Source organism: Peromyscus californicus, unplaced genomic scaffold, assembly GCF_007827085.1.
Source record: "Peromyscus californicus insignis strain IS unplaced genomic scaffold, ASM782708v3 Scaffold_8__1_contigs__length_139910024, whole genome shotgun sequence".
In the NCBI taxonomy this organism is placed as follows: Eukaryota; Metazoa; Chordata; class Mammalia; order Rodentia; family Cricetidae; genus Peromyscus; species Peromyscus californicus.
In genome coordinates, this window is record NW_026294606.1 from 77,928,329 (window position 1) to 77,946,155 (window position 17,827).

The 17,827-nt window shown below is 41.1% G+C and overlaps 1 protein-coding gene across 7 annotated transcripts in view; it reads left to right on the forward strand.

Moving 5' to 3' along the window:
* The window catches only part of Zeb1 (zinc finger E-box binding homeobox 1), a 176,829-nt gene that overhangs the window by 534 nt on the left and 158,468 nt on the right, over positions 1-17,827 (forward strand). For 2 of the 7 annotated variants that reach the window (XM_052729157.1, XM_052729160.1), the window contains exon 1: positions 551-1,498. The exons of 3 other annotated variants lie outside the window; for them this stretch is intronic. Coding sequence is in view for 2 of the 4 variants with exons in the window: in XM_052729160.1 (XP_052585120.1) it covers positions 1,492-1,498 (7 nt within the window). In the remaining 2 variants the exon portion in view is untranslated. Of the gene's footprint in view, positions 1-177; positions 303-550; positions 1,499-1,574; positions 1,817-17,827 lie in introns of those variants that run through there. 2 more of the 7 variants (XM_052729162.1, XM_052729159.1) reach the window with 2 other exon arrangements.

Consider the following 17,827-nt stretch of genomic DNA (forward strand, 5'->3'; position numbering starts at 1 on the left):
CGGGCGGCCGCGGGCCGGTTGCGTGTCGGCTGCGTGTCGGCCGTGCGCGCGGGTGCGCGGGAGCGGGCGCTGCGCGCCGGGTCGGGCGCCCGCGGTAAAGTTGCGCCCCGCGCGCTCGCGGGCGGGCGGGGATGGGGACGCGCGGGGCCGCCGCTAGCCGGGCGCTCGGGGAGCTGGAACCCCGCGCGTGCGGTGCCCGTCGGGGGCCGAGCGGGGTCGGGCGGCTCCTAGCTGCTGCCGTGGGGCGAGCGTGTGCGTGGACTCGCCGCCTGCTGCTTACGGCCGGGAAGCAGCACAGACAGGTCGGGACGCCCGGGCAGCCCGAGTCCCCGCGGGCACGGGAGCTGTGTGCATGCGCCTGGCTTTGGCTCTTTCGGTTTGGGGAAGTTGTTACCTGGGCCGGACGCGCGAGCCGAGGGCAGATAATGGAGTTGGGCTGGCGCTCGGGGTCGCGAGTGGGGCGGGTGGGGGAGGGGGCGGGCGGCCCGACGGGCGCACGGGGCTGCGGCTCGCGGTGCAGCTGCGCGGGGGTATTGATTTGCGCGGATGTGCCAGGGGAACACACTCCTCGGCCTGGCTGCAGAGTTTTTTGTTGTTGTTGGTCTTTTTGTTTTTGTTTTTTAAGAAAGAGGGAAAGCCACAGGCACCAGGAGAGAGCGCGACACTCCGACCTGTATCGGTGGGTGCATCGTGGGCTCTCCCAGCGTGGAGAGACGCAGGAGTTGCTAGATGGTGCCTCTCTTAGGCGAGTGTGTGCTCTCGGCTCGCGGCGCGGACAGCCGTCTGCTCCTGGTCATTGTCTGGACAGTCCCTGCGGCGGCGGCCGGGGGATGCCCCCGCCCGGGTACCTGTGTGTGGTGATGGGCGGCCACAGCCCTGTGCTGCTGCGGCCGCTGCTATATAAGGAATTCCTCGTGCCTTTCGCACCCGGTGGCTCCGTGGGGCTCCCGCGGGGCGTTAAACGACGAGTTTTTAAGAATGGGGGTTAATAAATGCGCCCCTGATGGCATCGATGTGGCGTCCGGAGAACTAGGAAATCCTGTTTAAGTGGCAACCCTGGCGCGCCCCCCGCGCCCCACCCCCGCCCGGTCTGTGTTGCTCCCTCCCCTCCGGGATGCCAAACGCCAGGTTTTGTAACCTTTCCTGGCAATTTTAGATTTTGTGTGGGATTTCCTGTCTAGAAGCAGATACGAAGATTTTAGGCTGTTCCAAAGAGGATTCCTCTCGGTTGTAAACACATTTTGAATATATCTGAGCCTACATTAAAATCCCCGCTGCCATGAATGATTTTCAGTTGTTCAGATAGATGTTGTGTTTCAGAGAAGCCTGTTCGTTCGGAGGGAAAGGTGTGTTGGGTAGCGTCATTGTGGAGAGGGGACTGGTGGTGGCAAGGACCTGAGCACAGGCTACCGCAATTGTAATTTCCTGCTTCTAGCGTCAAATAGTGTCTGTTCTACATTGAGCTGTTGCCGCTATCGCTGATGTGGCTTTATGAAAGGTAAGTTCGTTAGGAAAGGGCTGTTCGCTGCCCTTACCTTATTTAAAATGTTGATTGCCAGAGAAAGGGGCTTTTCTTGTTGCTGACGACATGTGTGTGACATGTGAATCTGAACCACCCAGCGTCTGTGCAGCTGCTGTAAACATGTTTACCTGAACAGGAAAGAATGGATTTTTCTCCTAGAGATCCTGAGATATTAATGTCACACACATAAGGCATATCAACAGATGACTTAAGGGTGGAAAGCGATCCCGAAAGGTGCTTGAAATCAACAGGAAGGAGATTCTTGATCGCTGCAGCAAATGGCAACTTGTGCAGGTAGAAAAAAGATGGTGTTTAGTTTTCCCCTGCATGTATGTCAGCCCCCTCCTGTTTGCCGCCTTCCTTCTCAGGGGAGGGATTTATTTACCACGCTTGCTGTCAGTGTTTTTCCTTTGTGTTTAATATTAGAAAAACAGATTTGGGGCTCTTGAGCCTGAAATGTCTTGACTGCAGTATTCGTTACTCGGAGAAAACAAAAGGTGTGTGAGATAGCGCTGTGCTACCACAGGTATCTTCCATTTTCGTCACTTTTGGCTCTCTCTTTGTATTTCTTTTTGTTCTCTGATGCTTTCATCCATCGCTGACCGTTGCAGCCGTGCTGTTTGATTTAGGCTGCTATTTTTGCAAATTAAAAATGAAGTTATGTGCATTGTGTTGTGAAGCCTGGGCATAGGTGCTGGTTGATATTTCTTAGCAACGCAGTCATATTTAAGTTGCAGATGTTTGGGGAGAGAATTATCTGGAAAGACGTTAACTCTTAAAATTCATTTAAATGAATAAATAGCGGTGTATAGAGTGGGAGATTGTAATAGAGATATCTTATGTTATTTATGTGTAAATTATATTTGTTTTCATTTTTGAAGTAAGGTATTTAGATTTTACAGCTAAGCCAGCAGTAAAACATTTTTATTTCCTTGCTAGAATACGGATGACAGCATCAAAAACTGTAACTTAACAAGGGTGTAGCAATTGAGCAGGCTTGCCTAAATCATCAAACCTTGTGTGGGGACATCATGGTAATGATGTTAGCCATCTAAAGGAATGGCATTAGGATTGTTGAAATTGATTTTTACTGTTTATAATTTAATGCTTTGTTGTATTTAGAAATATTTTCTATTTTCCAAAGTTCTGTTCTGTTTGATGTCCCCCCCCCCTTTATTCTTGACAAATGAGCTCTTCTCCCAGTGGCTGCATGCTGACTAATTCACCTTAGATGGAATAGCAGGCACATACCTTTCTATCATTAGCACCATTTCTTCTTGCTGTCTTTAGAAACCACCAGTAGAGGATGCTAACAAAAACGACTGCTGGTGCAGCATCCTAGCTTGCTGGTCCTCTCTGCTGAGGGGGAATCTTCTGTGTCCTTCTGAGTCTTCCAACAAGCCTAAGTGTCTTCTAGTTTACTGACACTAGAAAGAGGGAGGAATGTGTTCACGTGAATGTATTTACAAATTAAAGCTCCAAAATCTTGAAATTGGAGCTTTCTGGTATTACATTGAAGCAGTTATATTTATATTATAAAAAGTTTGGTTTTAGACTTGGACAAGAAAATGCAGTGATTACGTATATTTATTTTGCATATTCATCACCATACTTTTAAACCTTTTGTTGTTGTTGTTGTTATTGTTCATAGTAGGAGTCTTGAAAAACGCATTTTCAAATGTTAAAGATGTCCATGGTTAGGTATGGTAAAAGAAGTTTCAGTTAAGTGACAGTACTGGGTAGTAATTTCCCATAACTCGAGTAAACTTAAGACTGTAGATGGGTTGGGAAACTAAAGTAGATGCTAGTCATCTGTTGTTGGTTGTAGACTTTGATTTTATCCTTTGTCCTGTAAGTCTCCTTATCACTTAATGGTGGCTCATTCTCATCCCATGCATACCTTTAGTGAAGAATCTGGCAGCATATTAACTTGGAGTTTACCAGTTATAAATTAAGAAATACAAGGTTTTTTTAGGCTTTAACAATTTGTTAATTGATTGGTTATATTCAAATAATTACCACTTTAAGCAAACCATACACATTGGCTTTGGCTTATAAATAATTGCATGAAATTTAAAGTATTTAGTTATGTTATTGCTTTGTGTCAATACAGTTAAGTCAGTATAATCCTTAAGCCTTGCATTTGGGTCAGAAGTTAGAAGCATTTCTTTCCCTATTTACTTTAATGGTAGTTCTAGAAATGCGCTTGTGATTCTGCCATAATGCAGTAGCCACAGTGTTTGTCTTGAATTAAATAGGATATACCTGACTTGTCAGGTAAGTCTGTGTGAACTGCTTATGGATTGTGTCTGTAAACGCCGTTTTTCATTTCTGACAGGTCTTTCTTTAATGTGGTACTCTCCTACTTCTTGAGATCTCCATGAATGAGTATAATTAATTTCTTTTTTTCATGAATTAAGGAACTTATCAGAGTTCACATGTATGAAATTCTAGCATGAAGCCAAACATCAGAAGTGTCTTATATAAACTGAAAGCATACGTTGCTTGGCTAGATGACCCTGTATAAAAGCATGAGGAATAATTATTATTTTTGTTTTGTTTCTTTGTCTAGCCTTTATTATTTTTGAAATCGTGTACACCTCTATGTGTGTAATTTTAGCGGTTTTGAAATACGAGAAAGCGGTATTGGGAATATTTCTAAAATATTTCTCACAGTGATTTTTTTGCCCTTTTCTTTCTCCTTTATAAATCACTTCTAAGCATGTGATTAGAGTCAGATGTAAACACAGATGCAGTATCATGTGGGATTATACTGCTAGCTTCTCTTAAGTACTTGCATTGGGTTGCAGTGAGAGGAGAAGGGAAACGTGCAGATGCTGGGTGATCTGCATTAGTGTGCAGAAGTGCAGTCAGAGAGGCTGGAGGGGGGCATGAACACAGAAATACCGCTTCGGGTTGAAATGCTTTCATATGCTTCGCAGCATGACTGAATCTGTTGTTCGATTCTCATAGAGATGCAAGCTAAAATAAAAATGTCCGTGGAAAGAAAATTCAGAAAGTTTAAATTAGAAAGGTACCTTCATTGGGGTATATGATAAAATTGCTTTCAAAATTTTCCTTTGAAAACAGGCAGATGTTATACATACTACTAGGTACTCATGTTATGAACATAAATTATGTGTATTATATATAAAAGTTTGTGTGCACTGTAGTTAAGATTTCAGAGGAGTGGTGTGGTTAACACATAGCAAATACATCTGTTACTGCAGCAGTTTCTGAGAAGGAATGTGAAGTTTTATAACAGGTAAATCTGATCTTTGTGTACTATCAGAGGGAATAATGTTTCCTTTGTATGACAGTGTTTTAGTATTACATTTCTAAAGGAAGCATCCTTTTTTTAAAAAAAAGAATTACTTGATTTTAAATTGTACATGTCTGTGTATAGGTTTGTATGTGTGTATAGGGCCTGAGGAGGCCAGAGGAATTGAGTTTTCTGGAGTTGGAGTTACAGGCAGTTGTGAGCCCCAAGATGCAGGTTCTGGTCTGAACATGGGTCCTCTGGAAGAGCGGTGAGCATTCTTAACCACTGAGCTATCTCGACAGCCCCAAAGGCAGCAGTCCTAGAACATCAGGTTTACTATGTAAAGATTCCCGGTGTGGAGAGGGCATGTCTGTCTGAGTTTTAAACTTAATAGAGGTGAATTATACTATTCTTAACCTGAAAATGGGTTTCTGATGACAACATAATTTTTATTTATATTTATGTATTTGTTATAGTGTTGGAGATTGAACCTGGGCCTCATGCATATTCTGCAAGTACTCTACCACTGGATTACATCTCTACCCTTTTTAAAGATTTTAAATTAAAGACAGTGGCTCATTACGTTGTCCCAGATGGCGTTGAACTTGTGGTCCCCTGCTTCAGCTTTAAGGAGCTAGGATTATAGCTGCTATATTAACAAGTTCTCTGAACCTCCAAGCCACCTCTCCAGTCCCCTCTACCTTATTTTTGAGAGAAGTCCCTCACTTAATCTGGGGCTTACCAATTGATTAGTCTGGCTGGCCTGGGAGCCCTAGGGACCCTCTGTCTCCACCTCTCCACTGCTGGGATTACAAGTATGCCTGACTTTTATGTGGGTGTTGGGGATCCAAACTCAGATTGTCATAGACAAGCACATTACTGAATTAACCATCTTCCCAGTCCTCATTTGAGTGATTTCAAATACTCTAATTCTAGCTTTTGTTTAATAAAATGGATACCCCTTTCAGATACTGTTCATGGTCACTAACATAAATGAGATTTCTCTGTTCATGAACCCTTGAATTTTTGAACACAGTGTGTAGGGGTTTTTGTTATTGTTAGATAGTATTCAGAGTGTAATTCGATTTCTGGTTTAAAAATTAATCATTCTAATGACATTTTACACTTTTATTTGAACTTCTGGGATTGAACACAAGGTGTTGAATAACCACTCGACTACTGAACTATACCCCATCCCCCAATTCTGATTTTTAATATGAAGGATTGTCTTACTCAGAATCATTTTTTCAGACAACTGATGCAGATGAAGTGATATTTGAGATGCTAACATGGAAACTGCAGAGAGACTTGAGCATGTACTTTGCAGTGGAGTTCCAGCCAGATGCAGTAATGTGTGGATAGCATGAGTAAAATCCTTCATGGAGGAAGTGTCAGAACTGGGCTTAAGTTAACCTTGCTCTCTTGGGAATTCTAGAATGGACTGTGAAAATCACCATCTCTTGGATGTTTTCTCCTTTCTTCCCCAACACTGAATAAGTACATTCTTAGAAATGTGACCTATGTGATTTTATTGTGCGACCGTCACAGTGAGCACTCTGTTGTGTCGCTGGACAGTACAGTCTTATGGAACCAACATTGGAGATGAAACTTGTCATTGAACACATCTTTATGTGGCACAGGACTGTATTTTACTAATCCCTCCTTCACATTGGCGTATGCTCCAAGATCGTCCCACAGTGCCCACTGCTTGGCTAGTACTGATCAGTTGCTAGCTCACTATTCTAAATTGAATCTCTCCATATACCTTTGAGGGTTTGGGTTTTTTGTTTTTGTTTTTAATGTGAATGAACAAAGGAAGTGGGGAAAAGGAAAATCATTCCATATGAATAACATTTAAGACAATAAAGTAGTATGTTTAGAGATGGAAGGATTTGGGAGAATCATCAAAAGCATTTTTAAAAGAGGAAATGATACTAGTGTGGTTCACGCCTGTAATCCTGTAATTCAGGAGGCTGAGACAGGAGGATAGTGCATTTGACACTGTTAGCTTGGGATACAAAGTGAGACCCTGTGAAAGAGAGGAAGGAAAAAGGGAGATAAGATGGAGAGGAAGGAGGGAGAGGGGCTGGAGCAGGAGCACAAATGTGAACCCAGAGGAACATGAACTGACTTTGCTGTGCTTGGATTTCTAGTTAGCTCGGACTAAGCCCTAGTTCATGTTCCCGCTATTAGACTATTAAGCATATTCATCTGTAAATTTGTAACAAGCAAGTAGATGCCAGTATTTCTTGTGTATTTATAGAATGCTCAGTCATCTTGGCACAAAGGGATTTCTACAGCATATGCATGCCCCTAACAAATGTAGCTGTTGATTTAGCTGTTTCCCTCAGCGTAGCTTTATTCAGAGGAATTCTCTCATTTGGATGATGTTGTTTTCTACTCCAGTTACGGTATCTTTCCTGTGCCAATCTTAGGTGCTCTATGGTTACTTCTAACTGTAGTTACTTCATTTGTATATAACACCGCACTAACTGGTTAGGAAGTCCTCCAGTGGTGGATCCCCACTTCACCTCCAACTCTTAGATCCAAGTGATCCCATCATACACATCTTTCTGTGTGTCTGGAAGGCCTGAGGAAAAGTTTCTCTGGGGATAGTGACTAAATCCTGCCACATTGTTTTGAGAATGGCAAAACCAATCTTCACCCTCACCAACAATGTATAACTATGTCTTATTTCAGAGTTTTTCCGGAGTATAGTATTGTACACTATCCAGCATTTTACACTTTTTCATTAAAGATTTCTCATTTTATATATCGAAGTATTTTGCCTATCTGTGTGTCTGGGCACCATTTATGTGCCTGGTGCCTGTGGGTCCATCAGGTTCCCCGGGACTAGGGTAATAGACAGTTATAAGCTGCCATGTGGGTGCCGGGAACTGGACCCAGGTCCTCTAGAACAGCCAGTGCTCTTAACCACTGACCCATATCTCTAGCCCCAGTTTTGCTATTTTGACAGCTGTTAAATAGGATGCCAAGGTGGTTTTATTTTACTAGGGAGTTGGTCATTTCTGCATATCCTTGGCTAGCAAATTGGGTTTGCCTTTGCCCGTCTTACTTGTGTTTCTTGTTGATATTCTAAATTGTTTGTGAAGTTCTTATAATAGTTCCAAATATGTTGTTGATCATCTGCTGATTTTGATGATCGTACTGAAATCCTTAATTTTAATCTTAACTCACATCTCTCAAAGTTTTGACTTGGTGGGTAGTATGAAATCTTTCCTGATATGTAGACTGAGAATACTTTCATAGAAACTTTTCTGTTACTTTCATTATTCTACCTTTCATATTTAGGTCTCTTGTGTCTGTGGAGGTCACCTCTGAACATAATGGGACCTTTAGTTTCTTTGCTTGCTTTGTTTGATTGCTTCTTATTGTTTGGAGACAGTCTCATATGGAAGTCCAGACGGGCCCTGAAGTTGTGTAATCCTCCTGCCTCCCGAGTGCTGAGACTATAGACGTGATCTACCATGCCTGGCTAGATATAGTGTTTCTTTTTCAAGAATAAGCAGGGGTAATAGCTGGGGCTGATCCTGTGATTTACCAGTTGTCTTAACTTGGCCAAATGACTTAGCTTTCCACTGGAATGCTAATCTCAGAGTTTGAATGGTTAAACAAGGTCATGAAGCAGCATATTTATTGTGTTTTAAGCATTCAGTAAATGCTACTTTAAAGGTTATGTATTTGTTTTAAATACATCTTGCATCAGTTGACTGTTTCTTATCCATTCTTAACTAATGTGACTACTATCTGAAAGGATGTTGCTAGAAAATGCACTCACTGATTCTGTGGCTTTGACTTTGAGTGTTGGCTAGTTCTGGCAGGAGCAATACACTAGTGCATTATGGGTCTAAAGCTTCCATATAAAGCTACTGAATGAAAACTTACGCTGAAGCTTCATGCCCCCCCTCGTGTGTGTGTGTGTGTGTGTGTGTGTGTGTGCGCGCGCGCGCGCGCGCATGCTCATATGCACATGCATGAATGTCAGGTGAATAGAACAGGTGTCTTTAAAACTCTATAGCTCTCTGCATTATTCATTTGAGGCAGGGTCTCTTACTGAACCTGACAGCCAGAAAGCCTGAGATCTTCCTGCCCTCCGCCTCCCCACAACACTGGGGTCCCAGGCACATGCCTTGCCTCACCCTTTACATGTAGTTGCTGGAATCCAAACTCAGGACCTCAGGCTTGTTCAGCAAGCATGCTCACCCCTGAAACATCTTTCCAGCCCCCGAACCATCATCTTATTCTGCTTGAGATGTGTCTTTTAGCTTAAGGAGGATCATCTTGGACTCAGCTCTTGAGGTACATTATATGGAGAGACACTGAAACATTTTTGTGTAAATGTTGACATGGAATTCAAAAATAATGTGTCCCTGTTACTATGCTGCATAAATCAAAAACCAAAGCCTGAGGAAGCAGTTCGAGCATGGAGCCTGTGGGTTTTCATACATTCCTCTGGCTTGGAGTATTTTGAAAATGCAGGTATTTTACTGTATCCTATGGTTTAGATCAGAACAGTCCTAAGACAAAAGTTAAAACCATATGTGGGTCAGTAGGTATGGTTTAATAAACAATTGAGATGCTATTATATACAATAAGATACAGTCTCATACAGTTTGGAGAGTTCTGGTACACCTACATGCTTATATAACCACTACTGAAATTACATAGGAAGTATCTCTTACCATCCCCAGAAGTTCCCTTGTGCCAAATGGCAGTCAGTACTTCTCACTTCTGGCCCCCACGAACTCAGTGGTCTGTCTGTTTTTGCTCATTAGAGATTGGATTTATTGTTTCTAGAATTACAACCAAGCAGTGTATACTCCTTACTTTATTTTATATTCCTTATTTTGCCTTGCATAGTGTTCTTGAAATTCACATCATCAGTAGTTTATCCTTTATATAAATAGAATACAATGTGTGTAACTATTCACCTAAAGTTGACCTATTAATTTTGACTATTTGTGGGGCTTGCTATAATTAAATCTGTAAACACACACAAGTAGTATGAGATGGTATGCTGACATTTCTCTTGTCTACTTAAAGGAGTGGCTGGGCCGTTCACTAGGCACATGGCTAACTTGATAAGAAACTGCCCGAATGGAAAGGGCTTGTCACCTTTGTGCCTCCCACCACACCTTCATGCAGAGTTCTGCTTCCCCGTGACTTTCCAGAAATTTTCTTGTGTTTTTATTGTGGCTATCCTCATGGTGTGTGGCAGCACTCTGCTTCTTTGCTTGGACTTTACTGGTGAATAAAGGGATGTGAAGAAACTACGTGGACGTGTCCCTCACTTATTTTCTTTTGTTAAATACTTTTCAAATCATGTGTTCACTTTTTAGTTAGATTTCTTTTCTCAGTAATTGAATTGAAAGAGGTCTTTTGTATTTCCTGGACTCAGTTTCTTTATTAGATATTTAAAGGACTTTAACCTTTTCTGGGGTAGCCTTTGATCTTTAATGATATCTTTGAAGTTTAATAAAAGTTTTAATTTTTGGTATCAGTTTATGGTTTTATTCTTTTGGGCTTTATTCCTTGATCAAAGTGAAGATTTTCTTAAATAATTTAGAAGTTTAAAGCATTAACATTTAGGTGTATGATCCATTTCATATTAATCTTTGTCCATACTCTGTTTTGATCTTGATCTTTAAGTGTCTGAATCTGCCTTCAGTAATTTGCAAAAGGCAACCCCCCACAAAAAAACCCAGTCCCTTTTTTTCTGTTTTCTTTATGTGTAGTGTATTTGTGTGCATACATGGAGTATGTGTGTGCATACATGGAGTCTGTGCATGAATGCCTGTGGAGTGAAGAGCCAATATTGGCATCCTCTTTGGTTGATCCTCACTGTGGTTTTGAGATAGGGTCTCTCATTGAACACAGATCTCTGATTTAGCTAGGCTGGCTGGCCAGCAAGCTCCAGGATTCCTTCTGTCTTTGCCTCCCCAACTCTGAAATTGCAAGTATGTGCCATAGTGAGATCAAGATTTTGTAAGGCTCCAGTTTAAAAGAACGCTGCCCAAGTAGAGCCAGTGAGTAGGCAGAATTCGGTTGTGATCTGCTGGCTTGTTTCCTGCATAGTTTTGATGAGCCTAGCACTGTTCCTTTCACATTACACACCTTCTAACTCTACACAGAGGGTTTCAACCTGTTTCTCATCTGGAGTTCATTGAGGGACATATTTTCTTTGGCATGAGCACTTCATCTTACTGATTCTTGGTTATATATCTTGCTCCTTATTTTGTTACAGAAAAAAAAAAACTTGACAAGTTGACCAGTACACACACACACACACACACACACCTCATTTTCTAAAAGATGTGCTATCACTAGTATACTTCACATTTTATTATTTCTATCTTTTCCATTTTGTTTTGTTACTGATTTTCTTTGAAAATCTGCTAGTGCTTACATACCTTGGTTTTGTTCTAGAGTGCCTCATGTTTTTATATTTCCTTTAACAGTGTCTATCTTGGACATTCTACATATGATTATATAATAACTTTTGATCTAGTATCCATTGGTACATTTATAGAAAGAAAGCATTGAGTAGGAGATAGAAGTCTTAGGTTATAATATTAAATTTGATGTTATTTGGGCTATGAAATTTGAACAATAATTCATTTAAGCCTGCATTTGCTTTCTGTGGAATTGATATGGTGGATTACTGTGCACCAGGCAGAAACCAGAGGCGCTTATAGTATAGGAGAAACAAAACATGAATTAAACTCAAGAATTTGGTTTAGTATCTGGTCCCACCCCATATGCAGAGAGGACAGAGCTTAGAGATGAGTCTTAAAGGAAGTGCATGGCTGTCCTGGTAACGAAACATATAATGATATTCCATGCAGAGGAATGATCTGTGCAGCTAGCTGCATGAGACACATCCATGTGCTGGGCCTTGGAAGACCTTTGTGCTTGAGTCATGTAGGATGAGAAGGGCTAACTAAGGATGAAGCTAGAGAGGTAGGAGCAAGTGAGAAAGAGAGTTTATATTGACAGTTGGGTTTGGATTTGGTCTTGAGAGAGGTGGAACTGCCAATGGTCTTGAAGCAAAGAATTGTATTTGTGTAATTCATCATGTAATGTTTCTTTATGTAGTAAATATTAACATATGTTTGCATTATTAAAAGTAGAAAACATTGTGAAAGTAGAAGCTGACCCTTTTTTCCTGACTTGATCATGTGGTCTGATCATGCTGACAGATTAACATGGCTGTTGCTTTGAAATGGTCCTGTCCTGCCTTGGCTGTCCCCACTGCCACTCTCATGCCACTGACAGGATTGTTTGCTAGACACTTACTTAGGTCAGTGTTGGTGGCTGAAACTTAGACACCAGTTGGCCGTGAATTTGTGCTCTGTGTTCTTATGGAAAATTGCATACTTTCACTTTTTTTTCTTCCCAAGACAAATCACAGTCCAAACAAACGTTATGATTTTTGAACCTCTTGAATGAGATATTCTACTGATGTGAACTGTGGTTTTCCAAAGACACAGTGCTCTGGACTCTTGGTTACTAAATCATGCCTGCTTATTGTGCTACTTAGTGTTTCTTTTCCAACTTCACGCAAATTAGAGTCATCCAGGAAAAAGGAACCTGTTTGGCCTGTGGGCATGTCTGTAGAGCATTTCTTAATTACTGACTGGTGTGGGAGGGTCCAGCCTGCTGCGGGCAGTGCCCTCCTGGGCAGGTGGTCTTAGGTTTTGTAAGAAAGCAGGCTGAGCAAACCACAGAGAGCAAGCCAGTAAGTAAGCAGCACTCCCCTCCATAGCCTCTGCTTCAGTTTCTGCCTGCAAGGCCCTGCCTTGGCATTCCTCCATGATGAACTACAACCTCTAAGCCACATAGGCCCTTCATCTTCCAGCTGCCTCGGGTCAGAGTGGGTTAGCACAGCAGCCGAAAGCAAACTAAAACAGTTATTTATGCAATGTACTAATGTCTCTGAATAAAATTCCACTCTGTGAACCTATCACTGTGCTTTGATATTGATCCTGACATATTTAACAAACTACAATTAGGCAATTCCTGCCTTTCTTTTCTAATTAATTAATTTCTTTATCTATGTTAAGGAAACCTTTTGCTGCAGTCCAGTCTAGCCTGAAACTTCCCTGTGTAGTCTAGGCTGGGTTCAAACCAGGAATCTTCTGCCTCGTCCTCATAGGTGCTGGGATACAGGCATGAACCACTATGGCTGTCCTGCCCTTGTTCTCTTACACTGTCATGGTCAAGTGTCTGATTGCCTGTGATAAATGAAGGTAGTAAATGATCTCGCTGTTTCATTATTTGAATTAAATTAGCTAGGCACTTAAAAATCTTCCAGTTCCAAATAAAATAAAAATTTACATTAGTGCTTCATATTCAATATACTGCAACTCGGACTGTATGTTATTCTTTTATTCACTCAAAAGAATGTAGGCTGGGTGTGGTGGCACTTGGGTTTAATCCCAGCACTCAGAGGCAAGGCAGGAGGATCATGAATTTTAAGGTCAGCTGGGCTAGGTAGTGAGCCTGTCTCAAAAAACAAGAACGTTACAAAGTAAACTTTTAAAGATGCATTGTATTCTGCAAGACACATTAAAGCCAGTGCCTTCTTAAGGGTTGTATATTAGGAAAATACATGTCTTGACCTCTGAGTTTAATACTTCTTACATAAAGATGAGTGTGTTATTTATGTTTGTATCTGTTTCTCTATTTCATGGGATCCACTTTAGATCAGTTAAAGGGCTTTTGTGTTCTGTGGGGGACTGCATACTGTATGCTGTATGTTTGTTGAACGTGAAGGATTGATTAGCCTCACTGTCTTCCTGGGCTCCTTTCTGCTTCACTTCGTCATGTGTTTAACTTGCCGTGTGTGTCCTGTGTGGCAGCTGTGAAACCGAAACTGAGTGCTTCAGAAGGGCCTGATAACCCAGCCTTCCTCAAGTGGGCTGGTGTTTTTAGTGGGAAACATCATCTTTCTTTCACTCCTATTTTCTTAATATGTGTGGATGGAGTTTTATAGTGCCAACTTCAAAAATAGTTTAGGTCAGGAAGGGGCAGAGAGGCTGCCCTTGGCACATCTGCTCTTGGCAGTATATTGAGCACGTGGTGGAAGGAAACTGGGTGCTGGCCTTTCCAGGGTTCACCACCACATTCACCCTCAGGTTGTTCTTTTTTTTTCCCCCAAGCTCCTGGAAATGACATGTCTCTGAGTGAAGTCCTCAGTGCTTTAACTATGGTGGTCACGCTTCCCTGCTACCCTCTGAGATTCTTACTGCCTCATTCTCAGACAAGGAAAGGAGTTACAGATGGAGGGCAGAACAGGGGTGAATGCAGATGGGTGTAAACAAATGCTGGGTAAAACCTGGGATCTGTAAAATTATTGATTAGCTGTAGACCTAGAAATAATGTAATGTGAGAATAGGGAAAATAGGATGAGAATAAATACCCAGTATGAAAAAGCTAAGCAGAAGATGAGGAAGAGGAAGAAAGGAAACATGATCAATAGCATGCAGTTAGTAGAACTCAGTACAGACACACTGACAGAATGCCCAGTCAGTAGAGGCTAGCTGTTGTATGGAATAAAGTGACAAAGTCCTGTTAGATGCTTGCTACAAGCAACATTCCTTTAAGAAACACTAGAAAGTTCCTGCGTCACACAAAAGCTGTGACTGTACTATACCAATCAACATTGACTTTGAGACAAAATTGATTTCAAGAGTCATTAAGTTATACAAGGACAATTCAATTTTAAATTGATATATAGCTAATATACCTCTAAAATCTAGTAAGCAAAAAGGAGGGAGAGGGAGAGAGAGAAAAGAAAAAGAAAAGAACCACAAAAGAAATAAGCAAATCCATTATCATTGTGGGTTGTTTGAAATAATTTCTTAGTAGGTATTGGAAGAGCAGAGAACAATCAAGAAGAAGAAAGATTTTAGTAAGAGAGTTTACAATGTAATGGGCAGGTATGAAACACTGTACCCATAACCAAAACATTCTCTTTGAGTATACAATGAATATTTAATCATGGTCAAATACAATAAGTTTCATGATATTCTAGAATTCGATATTTTGTGCTTGTCAAACCTGATGTATCTTAATCTTGAACAATATCATTAATTTAGATACAAGTGTCATAAAAATTAATATGATTGTTTTTGAATAGCCTGTGATTCAAAGAAACATAAGGAAAATTAGAAAATATCTGTTACCAGGAAAATACTATCGGAACTTGGGGATAGCCAAAGCATCAGTTTCTGTGAATTTGTAGGTTCATTCAGAGAGTGAACCAGTGCAGCTAAAGTAGTAGATTGACTGTAAAACCTGCCAAAACTGACAGAATGCTAGCAAGATTAATCAAAGCAAAAACGTTAGCAGGATCTGGGATGAAGATGGGGATGTAACTCTGGATGTTTCAGGACAGAGCAACCACTGATCCTTAATATATTAATGTAGGCTGATATGACTGAATGTCTAGGTCAAAAGGACAGGTTTGGGGAAAATAGTAGAAAATTGAAGACTTAAACCACATGAGAAAAATCTTCTCACAAAAAGAAATACCAACTCTAGACAGTTTTACTAACAAGTTCTGCAAAACATCCAGCATACACTGAGTCTCATCCTGTGGGATCAGTCCATCTTTTGGAGAAAGAGACAAATAGTTCCTAACTTATTTTATGAATCTGGAATAAAAGTGTGAGAAATTAAAATTGAAGAATAACCTTAACCTAGACATAAATACAGAAGTGCATGAATATTGCTGTACTTGACCCATCAGTGTATAAGAAAACAACCCATGGCAACGAAGTTAGGTTTATTCTAGAATTTCAGAATTGGTTGTAAGGACATCCGTTAATGTAACTGATCACTACTTAAAGGAAGGAATTGTGAGCATCTTGTTAGATCCATTTCATTTGATTATCTTTAGTTAATTCTGACTTTGTATTTAATAGATCATAATTTCTATCTCTAGTTGTAAGGTACCCCAAGATGTTTTCATTTATTTTAAGTAATACAGGAATTTTTAATTCTTTTATATTTTTCTAAACTAAATTTAAATGATTTACGTCTTTTTATTAACCACATTTTATGAAGTTTAAAAAGACATTACCGTACCTTGTTATATTTTTCTAATGTAAAGCCAGTATGATGTCTCTTTATGTTTTCTGTGTTGTGGCAATCACAGTTCAGAACCTGCTGTTTCTTTGGGGTTTGCTTATCCAGTCACCGTTTACCATCAGGCACTGTTAGAAGCACTTTCGGCATGTTGACTCCTTCAACCTTCGGTGTAAGATACTGTTATCCCTGTTCCGTAGGTCAGGGCCACCTCCAGCATTTATTTGAGGGGACTGATGGATGGCACCAACCAAAGACACAAATAAGCATCGGTTTAGGAAAAGATGAGGAAGTCGTGTTTGAGGTGATAGTGAGTTTCCAGAGAGGAAACAGAGGTCTAGCCCAACAGCTTACTGCTGTGCAGGATGGAAATGGGTGTCCCAGGCTGGGAGTTCAAGTGTAAGAACTCATCAGTTGGTAAAAGAGTGGAAACCAGGAGCTCACACAGGGAACACATGTATTTTAAAGAGAAAAGGAGGGTAGAAAATAGGATCTCAAAGGGGTGTATTAGGACCAGGTAGATAATGCAAAGAGACAGAGACAGAAAAAGAACTGACCAGAATGGCCAAGTGTGGTCACTGCCAACCCCGCTACGATTGGGAAGCCACAACACTTTGCATGGGATGTGTTAGACCTGTGAGGAAGAGGAGGGTACTGTAGCCTGAGCTGAGGTTTCAGCAGACCGGCAGTACATTTGAGTTTAGGGATTTAAGGCGTGGAAGTTGGAGTGCTTTAGGTAAGATCAGCAGGTGCTGCATGTTGTGTGCTGTGCCCTATTCTGCACACACATTAACTGTTTAATCCACACGGCCAACCTAGTTGAAGAGTTCAGAATGTATGAGAATGGGAAGGCGGGTTCTGTCTTCTTTTGTGTTTCTGTGCCTGGTGCAGGACAAGCTCAGAGACCAGTCAGTGAGCAGCTGTGAAGTATCCGTGCTGCTCTCTGTGTGGATGTGGGAATTGGGCAGGGAGAGGTGAAGAGACCTCACAACTGTTCAGCCGGGAAAGGACCCCAAGCTGTCCGGTTCAAACTGGGACTCCCTTTTGCGTCACATGGACATGAAGGCAGAAGGGGAAAGTAAAACATTTGGCTTTCTACTTTTTTGAGGTAAGACTGTTTGAAGTGATGACAGAAGTCAGATCTTGGGAGAAGAGAAAGACGACCATTATTATAGGTGCTCTAGAGGCATCTTTGTAGACGCTGGAAACGCCTAAGGATAGAGTTGAAATTTGATAGAGAAGAACATCATGGTCCAGGCCTCAGGAGTGTATTGAGTTGCAGATGTGTAGATAAGGAACAGTGGAGCATAAAATACAGGTCTCATTTTCTTTCTGTAAATTCTAACTTGAAAATAGGTTGATGTTAGTTAGATCTGGCTTGCTAAAAGACTGAAATAAACTAAGTTTGATGTTACTTATTCTCATTTATAAATAAAATTGCTGTAATAGTTTAAAAAGTATTCAGAGTTTATAAATTCACCTGATAAGCCAACCATAAATATTAATTTTGAATATTATGTCTCACTCACACACAAAAGCAACCCTAAACCGATCTCTCTCTCTCTCTCTCTCTCTCTCTCTCTCTCTCTCTCTCTCTCTCTCTCATGCAGTAATAGGGCAGGATCTTTGTGTGTGGCAGTGTGTCTCACCCCATGATTGACAGCTGCCAGGTCCATTTCTCAAGGGTGGACACTGCCTTTGTTCTTCATACCATTAGCACCTGCTCCTGGACAATCATTTGTTCCTGGAACCCTTGCTGACCCCACCTCTGTCTTATGCGAGTTTCTTTTTGGATACTTTGTATTTGAAGCTCTTGAGAGTTTCTTTCTACTTTATATAGTAACAAGGAAAAAGTAAAATTCATGTTATATTAAGCTATACTTAGTATTTTAAGGTGATCTTTTTCAGAAAAGTTTCAAAGACTTAATCAA